The sequence below is a fragment of the Stenella coeruleoalba genome (genome assembly GCF_951394435.1).
Source record: "Stenella coeruleoalba genome assembly, chromosome: 4".
NCBI classification, from domain to species: domain Eukaryota; kingdom Metazoa; phylum Chordata; class Mammalia; order Artiodactyla; family Delphinidae; genus Stenella; species Stenella coeruleoalba.
The window spans coordinates 139,930,151-139,949,673 of NC_137149.1; the positions used below are offsets into that span (position 1 = coordinate 139,930,151).

Below are 19,523 nucleotides of genomic sequence, written 5' to 3' on the forward strand. Positions count from 1 at the left end.
CAAATTAATGCCAAAACAATCAGTTAACATTTACTAAAACCTCATTACAGTTGTTATGACAAAATTCTCCTGCCCCACTTCTGATGTCTCTCTCTTTGTACAGGAGTAGCTCCTGGCCTCCTTTCTCCCTTTCCTCTCTCTTCCTAAGAGACCATGACTACATAAAGGTGACATTCTTGCCTTTTTACTTTACTCCTTCATACATTTCACATCATTTAGACCCAAAGGTGTGAACTTGGTCCTGATAATCTTTTTAAAACTCATCTTGCTCTACTAGAATTTTCCCCCATTCTGCTTCTTAGAGTGCCAGTTAGGTGATGTGGTCAGAGTATAAACTAGTTTAGCTTAGAAGACTCCTAGCATACAAACAATTAAAGTCATTTCTTGGTGTATGTATTTTATTTGAGTGTCTCATGATTTTGCAACTATATTATTTTGGCAGGATAATTTATTGACATACTAGTTTGTGTTTTGAGCTCCTTGTTTTGAAACAAGGGGTCAATCAAAGGGATTTGAAAGAATGAGAGGTATTTTTCCTTCCTCAATACCATAAGATAGGCACGTCTGTATCGGTGGCCGATGGCCGTATTACTTAAACAGGAGCTAAGCTTTTTTAGAGAGCCTCTCACTTGATCTGTCAAAGTCACCCCTCTTTGTCTCCAGTTCACCTGTCTCCCTACACTATTTTTCCATTAGAACTTCAGTTCCAGGGGAACAAGGCCTTGTCTGTACTGTTGTGGCTGTATTCAAGAAATATTTTTTGAAAAGAAACAAACATCCCTATATGAGTTGAGGTCCTAGGAGTAAGTTTTGGCTTTAAACTTTATTTAAAGACTGTCTTTTCTGCTAGGGCTCATGTTATCACATTCTTTGCTCTATTCCCAGTACCTTTTCCAGTGCCTGGTACAGAGCTGTGCTCAATAACTGTTTGTTGAATAAAGGAGTAAAATGCCTAATAATCCTGCGAAAAATATTTGTTATATCTCCAGAGCCTAGCAATGACAAAAATGAGAAATAAAGAAAACCTAAGAGGAACTGATTGAAAGAGAGAGAGAGACAGAGACAGACAGAGAGACAGACAGAGAGAGACAGAGAGAGAGACAGAGAGAGGGAGAAATTACAAATCAAGGTACAGATTTTGGCATAAGAAAAATGTCAGTGAAAAATTAGGAGTAAAACTAGATTGCCTTCTATTTCCCACTGTCAGTTTGCATGGAAATGCTAAGAATTCTTGCCACTAGTTGTTTTCAACATCACTAATATATAATGTACTTAATTTTTACTGAAGCCAGGTTAAAGAGGCATGAAATGTCTTTAACTGAAGATAATACTTTTAAGTGTTCCTAACGAGGCTTGAGATATATCAAATAAAGTGATATTAATAATAATTGAGGTCATGTATTTCCTCCTGAAACAATGTGTGTGTATATTCTATAGACAGTAATCGGCCCAAGTGCTTTTTAATGAGCAAAACTGTCAGCTCAAGATTTTAATTTTAAATTAAAGGGAAAATTTAATTACCACATCATCTCAAGTATATTCAGAATATCTCAATAACTTAAGCGTGCCTTCAAATTTTACTATAAGTAAATATTTAACTGCACATTCAATTTCAAAATAAGTTGTCTTGTAAATCACAGGGAATTTAAAAATATTTTTACATACAATAAAGAATATTGTTTTGATTTATCTGTGTGGGAGACAATAGATTAAAAATGCTACATTAAGGAATATAAGGACATTATGTCCTTACAGAAGAGTCTTTACAAGCTGCCTTTCATTTTTAAAGATCATAAAAATGTTCTACTTTATTTGCAAAAATAAATATTAATAACAGTGCAATTTCAGTATTTTTCTTCAGTTATGATTTATGTCAAAAATGACACCCCATACTAATTTTTATTAAAAAAATATTTCCAGCAACCAATACTGTACATTTTAGGAGAATGCGTATTGTTCATGATGTTCATGTATTGAAAGAAAGATATTAACACATTCTATAGAAAGCATGATGCCTTAATTTATGGGAATGTGTTAATGATTAAAATAACAGTGCTTTGTTTTTTTTTTTCAGTTATTTTACTTGTAGAAAATCCTCATATAAAGCAAATATTCGAATCTGGCAGGAAGATTTAAGGGACTTATTTACAAGAAATTAACCAAAGTAGATCCTTTATATACCAATTGAAATTTTTATATTCTGTTTCAAATATAAAGAAAGTTAAAAGGACTGTAATATACACGCACACGCACACGCACACACACACACACACGTTTGCTGGGGAGGGATTTGCTGATATACTACATCTAAATGAGACCCTCAGGACTGTTGTAGCAAAGCAGGCTGAAGTTAAAGGTTTTATAGTCTTCTGTGGTTTAAATCAATCTCATTCACCATTTACGCAAGCTTGTTGATGAGCTTAAAAGTCAGTTCAAAGGTCTTTCCTCACTTCCCCCAGGTGGAGATAATTCTCCACTCTGTGTCTACACTGTGCTCTATGAGATCCTTTAGTGTACTTTTTCTTAAAGTCGCCCTCTTGAGGACAGAGACCAATCCTAGGCTTTACATTTATAAAGGACAAATGACTAGATTGTCTCACATTATAAATTGCAGTAATAATAAGCTTGCCTTGACAACCATATTATTTCTTATTAAAATCTTTAGTTATTTAATCATCGTCATTAAAATTATATCCCAGCCAATAATTTGACATCTAGAGGCACTAATCATATATTATTATAAAATGTTCATAAGGCTTTCTACCTACTTTAGAATTATCAAATTCTATTACTCAAAACATTATTTTCTACAGTTAGACAGTAATTTTTTTTATCACTAATCACTATTAAACTCATATCTGGTACATTTTAGATTCAACAGGCAGTAATCACTATGATCAAAAAGGTATAGACTTTAAAGGAATAACCAAGTACCAATCAAATCTGCTACTTGATCAGTGTGTTTATATTTTCTCAGTTATTATTTTGTCACAGAGGTCTTTATTCTCCTACATGAGCACTGGGTTTTCCACTTATCCTATTTTTTTTTTTAACATAGCACAGAATATAAACACACATATTTTAACACAGCACACACGTATGCATATATTCATGCACACACAGATATACTTTTATCCATGTGTATGTCTTATATACATATAGATGTATGTAGGGGTATGGGTGTATATTTATGAGTGTGTGTGATTATCCAAATCTATGAGGACAGTTATTTTACTGCTACAGCTCCAATACCTGGAATGAAAGAACAGTACTAGGCAATCAATGTGTATTTGTTGAATGAATAAATATAAGTTACAATACAATTAAATTTTTTTTCAAATGGGGCTTTGTCTCAGAAACACTTATAAAAAACTTTATTTGATAAAATTATCTCCTTATTAAAGTAATCTGTAGCTATAGCAAAGTGTAGCAAATTGAAAGAGAAGCATACACATTTATACTGCTTTAATATATACAACTTTGCTAGGTATTACCAGGATCAAAAGTTGACACTGATTTATTTCAAAACTAACCAGTGTACTTGGTAATTATTCATGAATATTGAAATGGTTAAACCTAAGTAACTATTTTAAAACGCAATTGTCAGATAATCACACGCCCTTTTTCAAATCCAACAGGATTCTTTTCTTAACAACCACTTTCTAACAAATACATTTTGAAGTCTCTCTACAGACACAGCAGGTCAATGGATTACATGTGACCAAAGAATGTAGGTTTTTGTTTTTTTTTTTCCATGCTGAGAGCAAGTTCACATTGTTGTATGATTTAGACAAGGATTTCTCAACAAAGGCACTACTGACATTTTGAGATGGATAATTCTTTTCTGTGGAGGCTACTGTGGAAATTTCTGGATATCAAGCAGCCCCCTTGCATTCTCTACCCATTAGATGTACAGCTGCCCTCTCTCAATTGTGGCAACCAAAAGCGTCTCCAGATATCGCCAGATGTCACTCGGGGAGCAACGTTGTCCCAGTGTAAGAACCACTGATTACTGAAAATAATTTCTCATGCAATGTCCAACTCAAGGATCCTTAAGCCTCAATCATTCCAAGATTATACAGCAAGATTTGTGGATGTGCCTCATTTTCAATGTCTTTTATAGAGTTATAATTGAAGTTACTACCTACTGTTAACACAGTATCCTAATATTAGGGACAAAACCATTATTCTTTATCAACATTCTTTCCAAGAAAATTTTATCTCCATAGATAGATTAAAACTACGGATCTCTCTCTCTCTCTCTCTCTCTCTCTCTCTCTCTCTCTCTCTCGCATGAACTCCCAGTTTTCTTTGACTTTTATTTCAGTGATATTCACTTGTTTCCTGTGGATCCCTAATGACCTCAGGTGCCTTACAGCTTACATAGGGGAAAGGGGAAAACCAAGGAAGTATATTTTAAACATAGTCTCAATTTCTTTTAATTCCTGAATCCATAGTCAGTGATTATATTTTTTGAAGTTCAACATTACTGCTCAAGGTCCTTTGTAGAAATTATGCCTTTGAAATTTTCTTGAACAACATAGACAACAAAAATGTTATCCTGCCTCTCTAGACAATAGAGAAACATACTTGACATTGCGGCAGTCTACTAGTGGTCTCCCATCATGCATATTCCACTTCTCTCCCAGAATCATGGAAACTATAGTATTTCATAGAGGCTTATAACCACACAGAGCAAAGACTACACTTCCTAGCTTCCATCACAGCTAGGTGTGACCATGATTCTAAGATGTGGATAAAAAGAGGCAAGTCAAAGTGTTGTGTTCAGCTTCCATGTTGTGGGAGTATGACACAGGGTCACCTTGAACCATGCAAAGGAAAGTAATCCCTAAGCCCAATAGAGGAGCAAGATGAAAGAAACATGGAGTCTGATTACTCTGTAGGACAGACTCTTCCTACCATTTTGGCCTTTTTTGTGTGTGCTTTTTTGGACAGTTGGTTTGGATCTCTGTCACAACAGCCAAACTAACATCCTAGCTAATATAAGCAGGGCACCAATAGAGATCGATATCTATGTTGGGCATATTTCTAGTCATGGCACTTATGAGATAAAACATGCTAAAAATAAGATGAGATTGGTATATAATGGGATTTCAGCCCTGATGAACCAAAAGAAGTAAAGTGGGCAATCTGAAACATGAGTTATGAAGAGCAACTTCATCTACCTTAGCAGGGTATTATGCCTCATTAAGAATTGTGAAGATAAATAACTACTAGGGATGTAATTACAACAGGAGGCCTATAGTTACCACTGCTGTGTGAAGCATAGGAAAGCTGTTGAGGGTAAATCCTAAGAGTTCTCATCACAAGGGAAAAAATTGTGAATTCACAATTTGACAAACTTTAATAACCTATTAATAATCATATCATACCTGATCTCTTATTATTTTTATATTTAAGCTGTTTCGATATGATAACCACAGTGCAATTTATCTTAAAAAATACTTCATCTACTGAGGTCACTTGGGAAGGGAAGAGTAAAATTTTTGCAGCAGAGCACTTACGACCACATTCAAGAATACCGCCACCTCCCCACATATATGTCACTGACCAATACATTAAGAATATTCATAGGTAGTCAAACCTGTAATCCTGTGATATCAGCAGCCAGGAGTTTACAACAATAGTTCAACTAATAGGAAAAACTGATATATTTTATCCAGTGTAAAAAAAAAAAAAAATCGAAGTTTGCCTGATATTGCAAGGTTTGCCTCCCTAGTACAATCTATGAATTTAAATGTGAGTTTAAGACTCGTATAAAACTTCACATTGATGACAGCTTGTATTTCCATGTGCAACAGGTATTTCATTTAATTCATCTCTCTCATCTACAACTGAAATAGTTGTAGGTTTTGTGACTGAGTCCTGGATCCTATATACTTCAGTGTGGTAATAGGAATCATTCATTCATTTATTCATAGAGGCTGAGCTTATAGGTTATTTCTACATATAAAGTGGAAGATCCATTCTCACTCTGCTTTGATCAAGATGTGGGCTTGAGCCAACCTGCCACATCACTGTCAAACAGTGATTTGGTTAGCAGCTCCCTAGAAAAAAAATAAATGTAATTCTTACAATGCGTGGCATGTCCAAACAGAAATAGTTATTTAGGGAGCAGCATTATATATGAGGATGCTGAAAAGTAGGTATATCATTGGGCTGTTGTAAAGATTCATTAAGACAGGTTCACATAAAGTATTTAACACAGTGTCAGGTGCACAGTAAACTTTCAGTAAATGCTGCTTATAAATTTTCTTGTTAATACTTTTCTGCTCCATTTGGCCAACTGGATACTTTTTAAAAACCTGAGGGTCTTTTTAAAACTAGATCTTATAAATATCACAATAGTAGTTGGTTAATAACTGATACAACCTTATGAAATATACTTTAACTTATTGTTTATTAACAACATATTAACAATTAAAATAATCAAACATACCTATGAGTAAAATTAATGTACATATGTAACTATAATATAAATCTGTCTTAAAGAGAATTTAATGTTCTCTACACAGACTACCTTTTCATTGCCATTTGATTTTGTGAAATGTTTATTCCTTGCCTGTGTTCCAAATTGATACAAATCATCCACTCTACTTGCTTCATGTCAGGCTAATAAAATTGTTTATGATAGATTATATGCTGGTTGCAAAATAAAAAAATTTAACTTTTCTATAACTGGTCAGTTTTTAGGTATTAAAATACAAAGTTTTCAGCAACAATTTAAAAATATAACTCTAGCTTTTAATGCTTCTGTTGAGTTACAAGTTCATGAGAATGCTGAAGGGTCCAAAGGTATGGGTCTCCTCCAAGTCTGCTTTTACTTATTCCTGCCACCTAGATTTGGGAGACATTTAAAGATGGACATGGCTATGGATGGAAAGGGAGATGCTTCTAGATTGTGCTCTCCTTGAAGATGTACCCAAATCACACATTATTTTTCCCATCCCTGCCACTGCACAGTACACTTACTAAAAAGCGTATTATTGTATTGTATTATTTGATTAATTTATCATTTATAAATGACTCACCCTAAATGCAATGTCATTGCTCTTTAACTGATCTATTTTTACTCCATATGGACATTTCTGAAATGTTTTATTAGCTTCATAAAAATATATCATCCAAAAGATCTTTCAAAAAAATCTTGAAGAAATATTTAGTTACTTTAAATAGTCAGTGATATGGAACTTCCTCGGTTAAATACAAAATAATGTGAAAATATAATTTCTTTTGCAAATTTAAGAGTACAAAAAAAAAAGACACAGAACATAAAGAATGTCAAGAAATTAAACAATAAGTAGATTAATCATACATATTGTCAAAACATTTTGAAAACATATCCTTGAGGAAGAAAAATGTGTACGGACCCAAAGAAGTAAGTAACTCTGCCTTTAGGAGCATTGATGTTTTGTTTGCTGGAACATAAAATCCTTACTACTACTGAATCAACTTAGGATCACTTAATGCAACACAGTTTTAAAAATGTTTCTTCAGTTAATTTTAGAATGTAGAAGACAATTCAATGATTAGAAATATTTTGTCATTACATCAGCTAATAAATACTCTCTTGCTTAAACTCCCGAAGTTCCTTTAGACTGAAAGTTCCTTTAAACTGATACATTTAAAGTAGATTCTTTTAAATTTGGTCTTATTTTCTGATGAGACCTTCTTACAAAAATTTTTTGTGCCCCTATTTCTTCAAAAAATTTTTTGAAAAAAACTGATACTCCTTTTAGTACCATATTTATCCCATGACATCTGACACTCCCACCTTCATGTTTCATCCTGTGGCTCATGAATTTCTATGTTTATATAATATACATGATGGCATAGATTCTACTTTCACTATTACTACTCTCCTAAGGTTCTAAGAAATAGTCTCCTCCCCCACTGTCTTTAAAGCATGAGAATTTTGAAACATTATTTTCCAAAGGGCTTCCTCATTAAAAAAATACCTTCCTATTAAATACTTTTCCTCTTTATGTTTTATGACACTGTCGAAATAACTGTTTTAATCTCTCACTTGTATGAAAATTAACACTATAAATTTCCTCTCATATTGAAACAGAAAAATATGATTTTACACTCCTTGAGACACTCTGTGGGTAGCATTGGGTTATGCCGCATTGTTGAATCTATATGTGAATCTATTTTTTAAATTACAGTGCTGGTATGGCATCTCTAATGAAAAATCCCAGAAAGCTCTCTTTCATTTCTCTCTCTCTCCTTTAAAAAAGAAAACTAATAAAAAAATTAATATGATGTATAAAGACAATATATGTTCAATTATCAGCCATTTGGAATTTGACTTAATACTTTATGAATTAATTTTCAACTATGAAAATTAATGGTTAATCTCAACAACTTATTTAAAAGTAATGGCTTTCAGTGATTTAAAAAAAAAATAAAATCTTAACAGAAGGTTTACCTTAAGCTTCATGGGTCCCTAGCTCTTTTTCTTAATGTCTATTCTATTCACACTCATTCATTTGGTATAATTTTATTGTTCGTTTTTTGTGGGCATTGTGCTAGGGAAAATAATGGGGACAAGAAGAGACAGTATTTCTTCCCATTACTTTTACAAGCCAAGGGATAAGACATATACAGAAGCAATTATTATAAAAAATGTGAATGTCAAAATTAGGGAAATATGGGGTACTCTGTGGACACACAGTGAGACCTAGCCCTATCTAGGGGGTTACAGTAGCAACATCCAGTGGAAATATAACGTAAGACACATATCTAATTCTAAATTTTCTGGCAACCACAATTAAATAGATATATATATAAATACACACTAGGATTAAGCAGCAATATCTTATTCAGTGCAATGGCTGAAGTGAAACAGTCTTCCCCAAACAATAAAGTTATGTTTAACAGAAAAATATACTGCAGTGCTTCAATTTTTAAATTTAAATAAATTAAAATTGAATAATGTAAGGAATTTAGTTCCTCAGGTACATTAGTCACATTTCAAGGGCTCAAGAGCCACGCGTTGCTGGGAACCAGTAGAGGGCAAATTTAGGGAATTCTTTGAATTGACTCTCTCAACCCCCTTTCAGAATGCCTACCTGTCTAACAGAGGATGGAAAGCTTCCCATTCTATTCCCAAGTCTCCCCAGAAGCTAGGATAGGCCCTGCCAATCAAAATGTATTTACATAAGGAGAAAGTAAGGACAGCTGGCAGGTGTTTTGCTGATGTGAATCATGGTAGGGGTTGTGTGGTTCTGGGGTCAGGAGCTTTGGTGGCAACTTTCTGGTAATGAAGCTTCTTGATCTTGACAGAGGACACAGCTCCTTTGGCAGTGCAGTTCTTTGGTATGGTTTCAGGACTGTTCTTAAAGGATCAGCCTACAGCCTGCTACTTCAGCCAATTCTTCATTTTCAAGAGTTAGCACTACTCTAATAAATCCATTTGTGTGTAGAATTGTTAGAGTAGATTTCTTTTCTGAACTAGGACCTGTGATCGATATAGGAACTAAGGAAGAATCCCAGAGAACTGACTTATAAGCCTGTATCTGAAGGGTAACAGAGTGTATTCTGAAGAATAGTAAGAAGTGGATTTTGGACAACAGGAAATATTTAGAAATGCTGCTAAGTAGAGGGAATGCAACTGGAGCAGCCCAAAGAAAGTGAGTATGATTAGAGTAATAAGGGGAAGGGTGAGGTTGCCTTAAAATAGATGGCTCAATGCACTGAAAGCACTTCACAAAATAGGCAATTCACTAAAAGCAACAATTTACCCCAGGAACAATTCATCAAATTTATATATTTACCAATATCTTGTTTTTTATAGTAATTAATAAAAATTACAGTAACGTCTAGATGGATTAGTAGAGTATGGACAGGTGGGTTGTCACGACCCTCCAAACTCTGCCTCTGTCCTCCCTGTCTGTATTCCCACAATCTCTCACTCAGCCACTTAAGACTCTCCTTATTCTGGCATCAGCCGCCAAGGCTGTGGTTTCTTTACAATAGCACAGGGTGCTTCTCTCTTCTCTAATTTCCTCTAGTTAAAACAGAGCCCGTGAGATAACTACTGAGCCCACATGCCACAGCTACTGAAGCCTGCGCACCTAGAGCCTGTGCTCCGCAACAAAAGAAGCCACCGTGATGAGAAGCCCGCACACTGCAATGAAGAGTAGCCCCCTCTCGCCACAACTAGAGAAAGCCTGCACGCAGCAACGAAGACCCAGCACAGCCAAAAATAAAATTAATTAATTAATTTTAAAAAGGGAAAAATATCTTAAAAAGCAGGGCTCTGGGGCCAACCCAATATAAATGATTCTTTAAATACTAAGATTTGAGATCTGTTCATTAGGAAAATATATTTATGATTATATTCAAGAAGACTTTTAAAACAAATAATGTATTAATAAAAAGAGTTTTTTTAAGAGACAAATCTAATCTCTGACTCTTAGGTTTTGCAGTTGAACATGTTTTTTCATTCTTCCATGTTGAATAGTTAATTATAATCTTAGTTACTTACTTCCATAGTTAACTATAATCAAGAAGAGTACTTCTGTTTTGAGTAAATTAACAAATTTAGGGAATTTAGAAAATAGATAGGTTCGTCCTGCAGCTGCATTGGCCTTATTGGGCAAGAAGCAAGGGAGAAGAGAAATACTGGAACTTTTGGTGGTCCATTTAAAGAATAGGAACTCTGTCTTAGGAACAAGAAGTCATTGCAGAATTGTAAAAGAAACGTTGTGAATAACTGTAGAGTGGTAAACAAGTATGGTGGTAAATCAACAAAGTTTAAAGACTCTGGGTGGGCTATGGCTCCCAGTAGTCCACGTAGATAGATCTAAGAGATGGATAGGAGATACATCTTTGAATATATTTTCTTACATTAAGTATGAAGATAAAAGTATTAGTGTTTTTATACTAGTGAGTAATAATGAAAATAACTAAAAAGGATGCATTACAAAAATCTTGGGCAGCAGAGCACATGGGTAAATCACAGTAGATATAAGAATCTAAGACATCTGATTTTAAAATATAGCTTCTCATGAAATCAATTTCTTCCATCTGTTATTCATGGGTTATATTAATATTCTCCAGTAGACCGTAAGGAAGATCTGTAGTGTTACTTGTAACACTGTACCCCAAAATTTCCCAAAAAGTTAGCAAACCCCTAGCAGGTCTCGAAAATAGCAGTGTGCCTGCTGAAATACCGGTACTTTATGTATTTGACTTCTATGCAAGTAGAAATACCAGTACTTGGGGAAGCCCAAGGGGATATCTCAAACATGTAAAAACATTTTAATATTGGCCATATTGGCTATGACAAAGCACATCCAACAACAGTCACCTGTCCACACACATTTTAACAAATATTTTTGATCTCTATTTTTACTAATTGGCATTGCAGTGTTCTGAATGGCTGAAACATGTATCAGGGTTGAGTGTTAATAACTCCCTTAATATAGATATGTTAGTGAAAATCACTGAAACTACTATTTACTGGGGCTCAAAAACACTGACTTCAACACCTAATAATTTATTTTAAATATTTTAAGTTTTATAGTTAGGAACATGAAGAAATAAATGTAACAGCTTCAGTGTAAATTTCTTCCTTTATTTAATGATATTCAAGTGTAAGTTCTCAGATAACCTAATTATTTTTTGTAGATAGGGCATGTGAGCTATTTTACAAGGCAACAAAAATAATTTGAGATTTTCCTATGGTAAAGACTCCAATGAATTCCAAGCGTACAAGTAAGCCACGGTCTTTACAGAGGATGTGGATTGCATATTTGACCTTATTTCTGATGAATCTGGTGAAAACTCATAATAAGATGCATCATAAATTACTCCAGTGAAATTCCAGTCCACGTGCAGATAACTATTATCTGCGTATGTGTGGGTATATGTGTGTGTGTTTTCTACTACATACTTTTGTTAATGAATGTTGATGAAAATATTCCTTTTTCATATTTATGTGATGTGACTTGCTGTGCTAAGAATGCCCGTGACAATCAATAAAATTTTTCTCAATTTTTGAGATTCATCCCAAATGTTACCTCTTTTATACAAAGACTTTTATGACTGTTATTATTGTCTCAGGTCTGATCTCCTTCTATTCTGAATTCTTGTAGAATTTTATTTTTACATCTTACAGGCATTTACTAAATTCTTCTTTGTACAGCAATTATATTTTGGCTTGACTTACCCCTCACTCTTATAAGGAGCTGTCATCTATAATACCATATTAGAACCTTTTACATTGTTCATTTTAATATATATACTGGCTAAATTGATTTAGAATCAACATTCTTTTAAAATCAGAATAGGATTCATAGTTTGGGTTCTTGTTGAGTAAGTCAAGAATTGCATCAGACTAAAACACAACTGTAAAAACCTTACTACCAAAAACATAGCAACCATAAGGGGAATCAGGCCAGGAGCCTGTGGGGAAAAAAAACAAAACAAAACAAAACACTAAACAATCAGGAAGATAATTCTAAAGTAAAAATGAAAATATAAAAGTAAGAGGGCATTGCTCCTCATACAAGTGTCAGGATATCCTATAAGTGACACTGAGTTCAACACAGGGTCTTAGATGGCAGCACATCAACAAGATTTGATTGGTTGCAGTGGCAACGCTGAACAATAATAACCACAATAAGTGTAGCATTTCATATACAAATAACATTTTTACAGCTTTCATAGTGCTTTTGCTTATCTTTTTGGAAATTTACAGTAATTCTACTACATTTGCCCCATTAGTATTGTAAACAAATTTAGGCTTGGGGAGATTAAATAATTTATCTGAGGTTAAACCAGTGTAGAGCTAGAACTAGGTCAGGGTTCTTTCTATACTGGAGAGAGGAGTTCTTTTTTGATTGTTTTCCTTATCAGACTTTATGATATTCACAATATTAAGAACAGAAACATAGTTGATTTTTAATTTCCAATGAATAACTGATATGGAACCTGGGTTCTACTTCCATTATTTTAAGGAAAATGCAATGATCACAGAACTGGATCATTATGGGAGATGTCTGCCATGGATTCAATTACTTTGCAAAGACAGGGTACACAGAGAAAAGAGGTAGAGTTGACCCCTGAGCAACACAGGTTTGAACTGTATGGGTTCGCTTAAATGCAGATTTTTTCAGTAAATATGTACTGTAGTACCATCCAGTTCTAGGTTGGTTGACTCTGGGGATGTGGAATCGCAGATACAGAGGGACAACTGTAAAGTTATATGTGAATTTTCAACTGTGCAGTGAGTTGGTTCCCCAACCCCCATGCTGTTCAAGGGTCACTGTATATGCTTCTCTGGATAGAAATTTACTTATATTCAAACAACCAAATGACACTGACAGAAACGCTATGTCTAGTTATTATAGAAAAGATAACGATAAGATGTACCATGTTAGGAAAAAGATGCAAATATTGATAATAAATTCCATGAGACTATAAGAAAAAGCAATATAAATCCTACATGTATAATTTGGGGAAGTCTCCTAGAAAAAGTAGGAAGTCAACTAAGCTTTTAGAGATGTATAAGGCTATGAAAGGTTGATATGAGGAAAATAACATTTCAGTCAGAAAAAAAAAAAGGCTTGACCAAAAGAGGTGGCATAGACCACCAAGGTGGCCTTGGCTCAAGGACAGCCCCTTGGCAGGGCCTGCGCCAGCCCGTCACCCTGCCAAGGTGCCCTTGGGTACAGCGCTCCCCAGGGACTGCCGCTGGCCCATGCCCATGCCAGCTGGCCTGCCAAAGCCACCAGGTGCAAGCTGTCTACATAAGGGAAACTCCAATACAAGGCCACTCCTTCAAGACCATGAGATGTAGCTGTTTCACCTAATTCACAGAAACAAAAAATGAAAGTCCAACAAAATGAGGAGAGAGATGAATATGTTCCAGATGAAAAACAGAATAAAAACACAGAAAAAAACCCAAATGAAATGAAGATAAATAACTTACCTGATTAAGTGTTCAAAGAAACAGTCATAAGAATGCTCACCAAACTTGGGAGAAGAATGGCGGGTTTCAGTAAGAAGGTCCACAAAGACTTAGAAAATATAAGAAAAAACCAATCAGAACTGAACAATATAATAACTGAAATTAAAAAATACACTAGAGGGAATGAAGAGCAGATTAGATAACACAGAAGAACAGAAAGCAATCTGGATGATAGAAGAGTAGAAATCACATAATCCTAACAGCAAAAAGAAAGAATTTCTTTAAATGACGAGTTTAAGGAACCTCTGGGACAACATCAAGTGTACTAACATTTATATTACAGGGTTATCAGATGGACAAGAGAGAGGGAAAGGGACAGAAAATGTATTTGAAGAAACAATGACTGAAAACCTCCCTAATCTGGGGCAGGAAAATATATCCAGGTACAGGAAGTACAGATAATCCCAAACAAGATGAACTCAGAGGGACTTCCCTGGTGGTGCAATGTATAAGACTCCACACTCCCAGTGCAAGGGGTGTCCAGGGTTCAATCCCTGGTCAGGGAACTAGATCCCACATGCATGCTGCAACTAAGAGTTTGCATGCCACAACTAAGGAGCCTGCCTGCTGCAACTAAGACCTGGAGCAACCAAATAAAATATTAAAAAAAAAAACCCAAAACTGAGAGAGAGCCACAAGACATAATTAAAATGGCAAAAGTTAAAAATAAAGAGAAAATCTTAAATGTAGCAAGAGAAAACCAACTAATCACAAATAAGGGGAACTTCATTGACTATCAGCTAATTTTTTAAACAGAAACTTCACAGGCCAGAAGGGAGTGGCAGGTTATAATTAAAATGCTGAAAGGAAAAACCTTACAACCTAGAATACTTTACTGGGCAAGGAATTAAAGGAGAGATAAAGAGTTTCTCAGACAAGCAAAAACTATAGGAGTTCATTACCACTAAACTGGCCTTACAAGAAATCTAAAAGGTTCTTCCTTCTTTAAGTGGTAAAGAAAAGGCCACAGCTAGGACTAAGAAGATATATAAAAAGAAAAATCTCACTGGTAAAGGAAATATGTAGTAAGGGCAGGGAATCAGCCACTTAAAAAGTTAATATTAAGGTTAAAAGACAAAAGTAGTACAATCAACTATTACTGCAATAAATAGATAAGGGATATACAAAATAAAAAAATGTAAGCTATGATACCAAAAACATAAAATGTGTGTGTGTGGGTGTGGGGGGGTAAAAACATAGTGTTTTTAGAATACATTTCAACTTAAGCATCTATCAGCTTAAAATAGATGGCTCTATATACAGGTCGATGTATATGAATCTTATGGTAATCACAAACCAAAAACATCCAATGGATACACAAAAGATAAAGAAAAAGAAATCCAAACATAACACTGAAGGAATACTTCAAACCACAAGGGAAGAAACAAAGAAAAGATAACAGGATCAGAGAAGAACTACAAAAGCAACCAGAAAACAATTAACAAAATGACAATAAGTATATACCTATCTATAAATACTTTAAATGTGAATGGACTAAATGCTTCAATCAAAAGACACAAGGTGCTGAATGGATTAAAAAAAAAAAAGACCATCTATACCCTGCCTAAATGAAATTCACCTCAGCTCTAAAGATACACATAGTCACAGACTGAGAGTGAAGGACTGGAAAAGATATTCCATGCAAATGAAAAGGAGAAGAAAGTTGGGGTAGCAATGCTCACATAAAACAAAACAGACTTTAAAACAAAGACTGTAACAAAAGACAAGGAACAACACTGCCTAATGATAAAGGGGTCAATCCAGCAAGAAGATGTAACATTATAAATATATATACCTTCAATATAGGAGAATCTAAATATATAAAGCAAATATTAACAGAAATAAAGGGAGAAATAGACAGCAATACAGTAATAGGAGGAGACTTTAACACCCCACTTACATCAATGAATATATCATCCACAGGAAAAAAATCAATAAGAAGCACTGGCCTTAAACAACACATTAGATCACATGGACTTAATAGATATAGAAAGAGTATTCCATCCCAAAGCATCAGAATACACATTCCTTTTAAGTACAGAGGAAACATTCTCTGGGATAGATCACATGTTAGGCCAACAAAATAAGTCTCAATAAATTTAAGAAGACTTAAATCATATCAAGCATTTTTTCCAAAAAAAATGGTAAAAAACTAGAAATGAACTACAATAAGAAAACTGAAAAAAAAGAAAAAGTGAAGAATAAACAACATGTTACTAAACAACCAGTAAGTTGAGAAAAAAAAAAAAAATCAAAGAGCAAATTTTAAAAATACCTTGATACAAATGAAAATCAAAACAGAAATGTTCCAAATCTATGGAATGCAGCAAAAGCAGTACTAAGATGGATGTTCACAGTGATACAGGACTACCTCAAAAAACAAACAAAAAATCTTAAATAAACAATCTAAATGTACATTAAAGAAACTAGAAAAGAACAAGCAAATTTTAAAGTTAGTAGAAGAAAGAAAATAATAAAGATCACAGTGGAAATAACTAAAGCAGAGACTAAAAGACCAATAGAAAACATCAATGAAATGAAGAGCCAGTTCTTTGTAGAGATAAACAAAATTAATAAACCTTTAGCCAAACTCCTCAGTACAAAAGGATAGAGAGAGCCCAAATAAATAAAATCAGAAATAAAAGAGGAAAGTTACAACTGATACTACAGGAATACAAAGAATCATAAGAGACTACTGTGAGCAATTATACATCAGTAAATTGGACAAGCTTGAAGAAATGGATAAACTCCCAGAAACATGCAGTCTTCTAGGAATGAATCAGGAATAAATAAAAAGTCTGAATAGATCAAATACTAGTAATGAAATTGAGTCAGTAATCAAAAAACTCTCCCCAAACAAAAGTCAAGGTCCAGATGGATTCACAAGTGAATTCTACTAAACATTTAAAGAAGAGTTAGTACCTATCCTTCTCAAATTACTGCAAAAAAAAATTAAGAGTAAGAAACACTTCCAAACTCACTTAATGAGGTGAGCATTACCCTGATACCAAACCAGACAAGGACACTGCACAAAAAGAAAATTACAGACCAATATCCCTGATGAACATAGAAGCAAAAATCCTCAACACAATATTAGCAAACTGAATTTGACAACACATTAAAAGGATCATACACCATGATGAGGTGGGATTCATTCCAAGGATAGAAGGATGGATAGTTTAACATCTGAAAATCAATCAATGTGATAACACCACATGAAGAAAATGAAGGATAAAAATCATATGATCATCTCAATAGATGCAGAAAAAGCATTTGACAAAATTCAGCCTCCATTTATGTTTAAAAAAAAAAAGCTTTCAATAAAGTGGGTACAGAGACAATATAACTCAATATAATAAAGCCCATATATGACAAACCCACACCTAACATCATACTCAATGGTGAAAATCTGCAAAGTTTTCCTCTAAGACCAGGAACAAGACAAGGGTGTCCACTTTCCCCACTTTTATTCAACACAGTATTGGAAGTTCTAGCCACAGCAATTAGGCAAGAAAAAGAAATAAAAGGCATCCAAATTGGAAAGAAAGAAGTAAAATGGTCACTATTTGCAGATGACATGATACTGTATCTAGAAAACCCTGAAGACACCACCAAAAACTATTAGAACTAATAAATGAATTCAGTAAAGTTGCAGGATACAAAATTAATATACAGACATCTCTTGGATTTCTATGCACTAATAATAAACTCTCAGAAAGAGAAATGAAGAAAACAATACGTTTACAATTACATCAAAAAGAATAAAACACCTAGGAATAAGTTTAACCAAGGAGGTGAAAGACCTGTAATCTAAAAACTGTAAGACACTGGTGAAAGAAGTTGAAGATGACACAAATAAATGGTAAGATACACCACGTTCATGAACTGGAAGAATCAATACTGTTAAAATGTTCATATAACCCAAAGCAATCAACTGATTCAATGCAATCCTGGTCAAATACCAATGGCACTTTTCACAGAAGTAGAACAAATAATCCTAAAAATTTGTATGAAACCACAAAAGACCCTGAATAGCCAGAATAATCTTGATAAAGAAGAACAAAACCAGAGATTTCCTGGTCCCCTGATTTCAAACCATACTACAAAGCTATAGTAATTAAAACATTATGGTGCTAGCAAAAAACAGACACACAAATTGATGGTATAGAATAAGAGAATCAGAAATAAACCCATGCTCACTTGATCAATTAATCTAGGATAAGGAGGCAAGAATATATCATGGGTAAAAGACAGCCTCTTCAGTAAATGGTGTTGGCAAAACTGGACAGCTACATGCAAAAGAAGGAATTGGGACCACTTTTTTACACCATATACAAAAAATTATAAATGGATTACAGACTTCAACGGAAGACCTTAAATCATAAAACTCCCAGAAGAAAACATAGGCAGTAACCTCTCTGACATCAGTATTAGCTATATTTTTTCAGATATGTCTCCTCAGGGAAGGGCAACAAAAGCCAAAATAAATAAATGGGACTATATTAACCTATAAAACTTTTGTACAGTGAAGGAAACCACCAACAAAATGAAAAGGTAACCTACTGAATGGCAGAAGATACTTTGCAAACAATATATCCAATAAGGGCTGGTATCTAAAATATATAAAAATTTCATGGAACTCAATATCAAAAAACAAACAACCCAATTAAAAAATGGGCAGATGACCTGAATAGACATTTTTCCAAAGATGATATACAGTTGGCCAGCAAGCAAACGAAATGGTGCTGAACATCACTAATAGGGAAATGTAAATTGAAACCACAGTGAAATACCACCTCACACCTGTCATCATGGCTATTATCAAAAAACAAAAAACAAGTGTTGGTGAGGATATAGAGAAAAGAGAACCTTTGTTTATGGTTGGTGGGATTGTAAATTGGTACAGTCATCATGGAAAAGAGTATGGAGGTTCCTCAGAAAACTTAAAATAGAACTACTATATGATCCAGCAATTCTGCTTCTGGGTATTTATCCAAAGAAAACAAAAACACTAATTCAAAAAGATATATATACCCCAATGATCATTACAGCACTATTTATAATAGCCAAGATATGGAAACCACCTAAGTGTCCACCCATAGATGAATGGATAAACAAAATGTAGTATGTATACAATGGAATATTACTCAGCCATAAAAATATGAAAACTTGCCATTTGTGGCAACATGGAGGAACCTGGAGGGTATTATGCTAATTGAAATAAATCAGAGAAAAAAATGCCATATGATTTCATTTATATATGGAATCTAAAAAAACAAGCAAATGGACACAACAGAACACAAGTAGACTCATAGATACAAAAAACAAACTGGTGGTTGTGGGCAGGGATAGGGGTGATTGATGGAGCTCAGAAGGACAGACAAAGTAGGTGAAGGGGAGTAAGAGGTACAAACTTTCAGCTATAAAATAAATAAGTCACAGCAATGTAATGTACACACAGGGAGTATAGTCTCAACAATATAGCAACTCTGTATGGTGACAGATGGCAACTGGTCTTATT

General features: G+C 34.2%; 1 protein-coding gene across 5 annotated transcripts in view; it reads right to left on the bottom strand.

Moving 5' to 3' along the window:
* The window catches only part of CCSER1 (coiled-coil serine rich protein 1), a 1,247,878-nt gene that overhangs the window by 324,499 nt on the left and 903,856 nt on the right, over positions 1–19,523 (bottom strand). Inside the window, exon 12 of one of the 5 annotated variants that reach the window (XM_079919696.1) lies at positions 13,672–14,051. The exons of the other annotated variants lie outside the window; for them this stretch is intronic. Coding sequence (XP_079775822.1) covers positions 13,968–14,051 — 84 coding nt within the window. The 3' untranslated portion in view covers positions 13,672–13,967. Of the gene's footprint in view, positions 1–13,671; positions 14,052–19,523 lie in introns of those variants that run through there. 5 annotated transcript variants of the gene reach the window in all.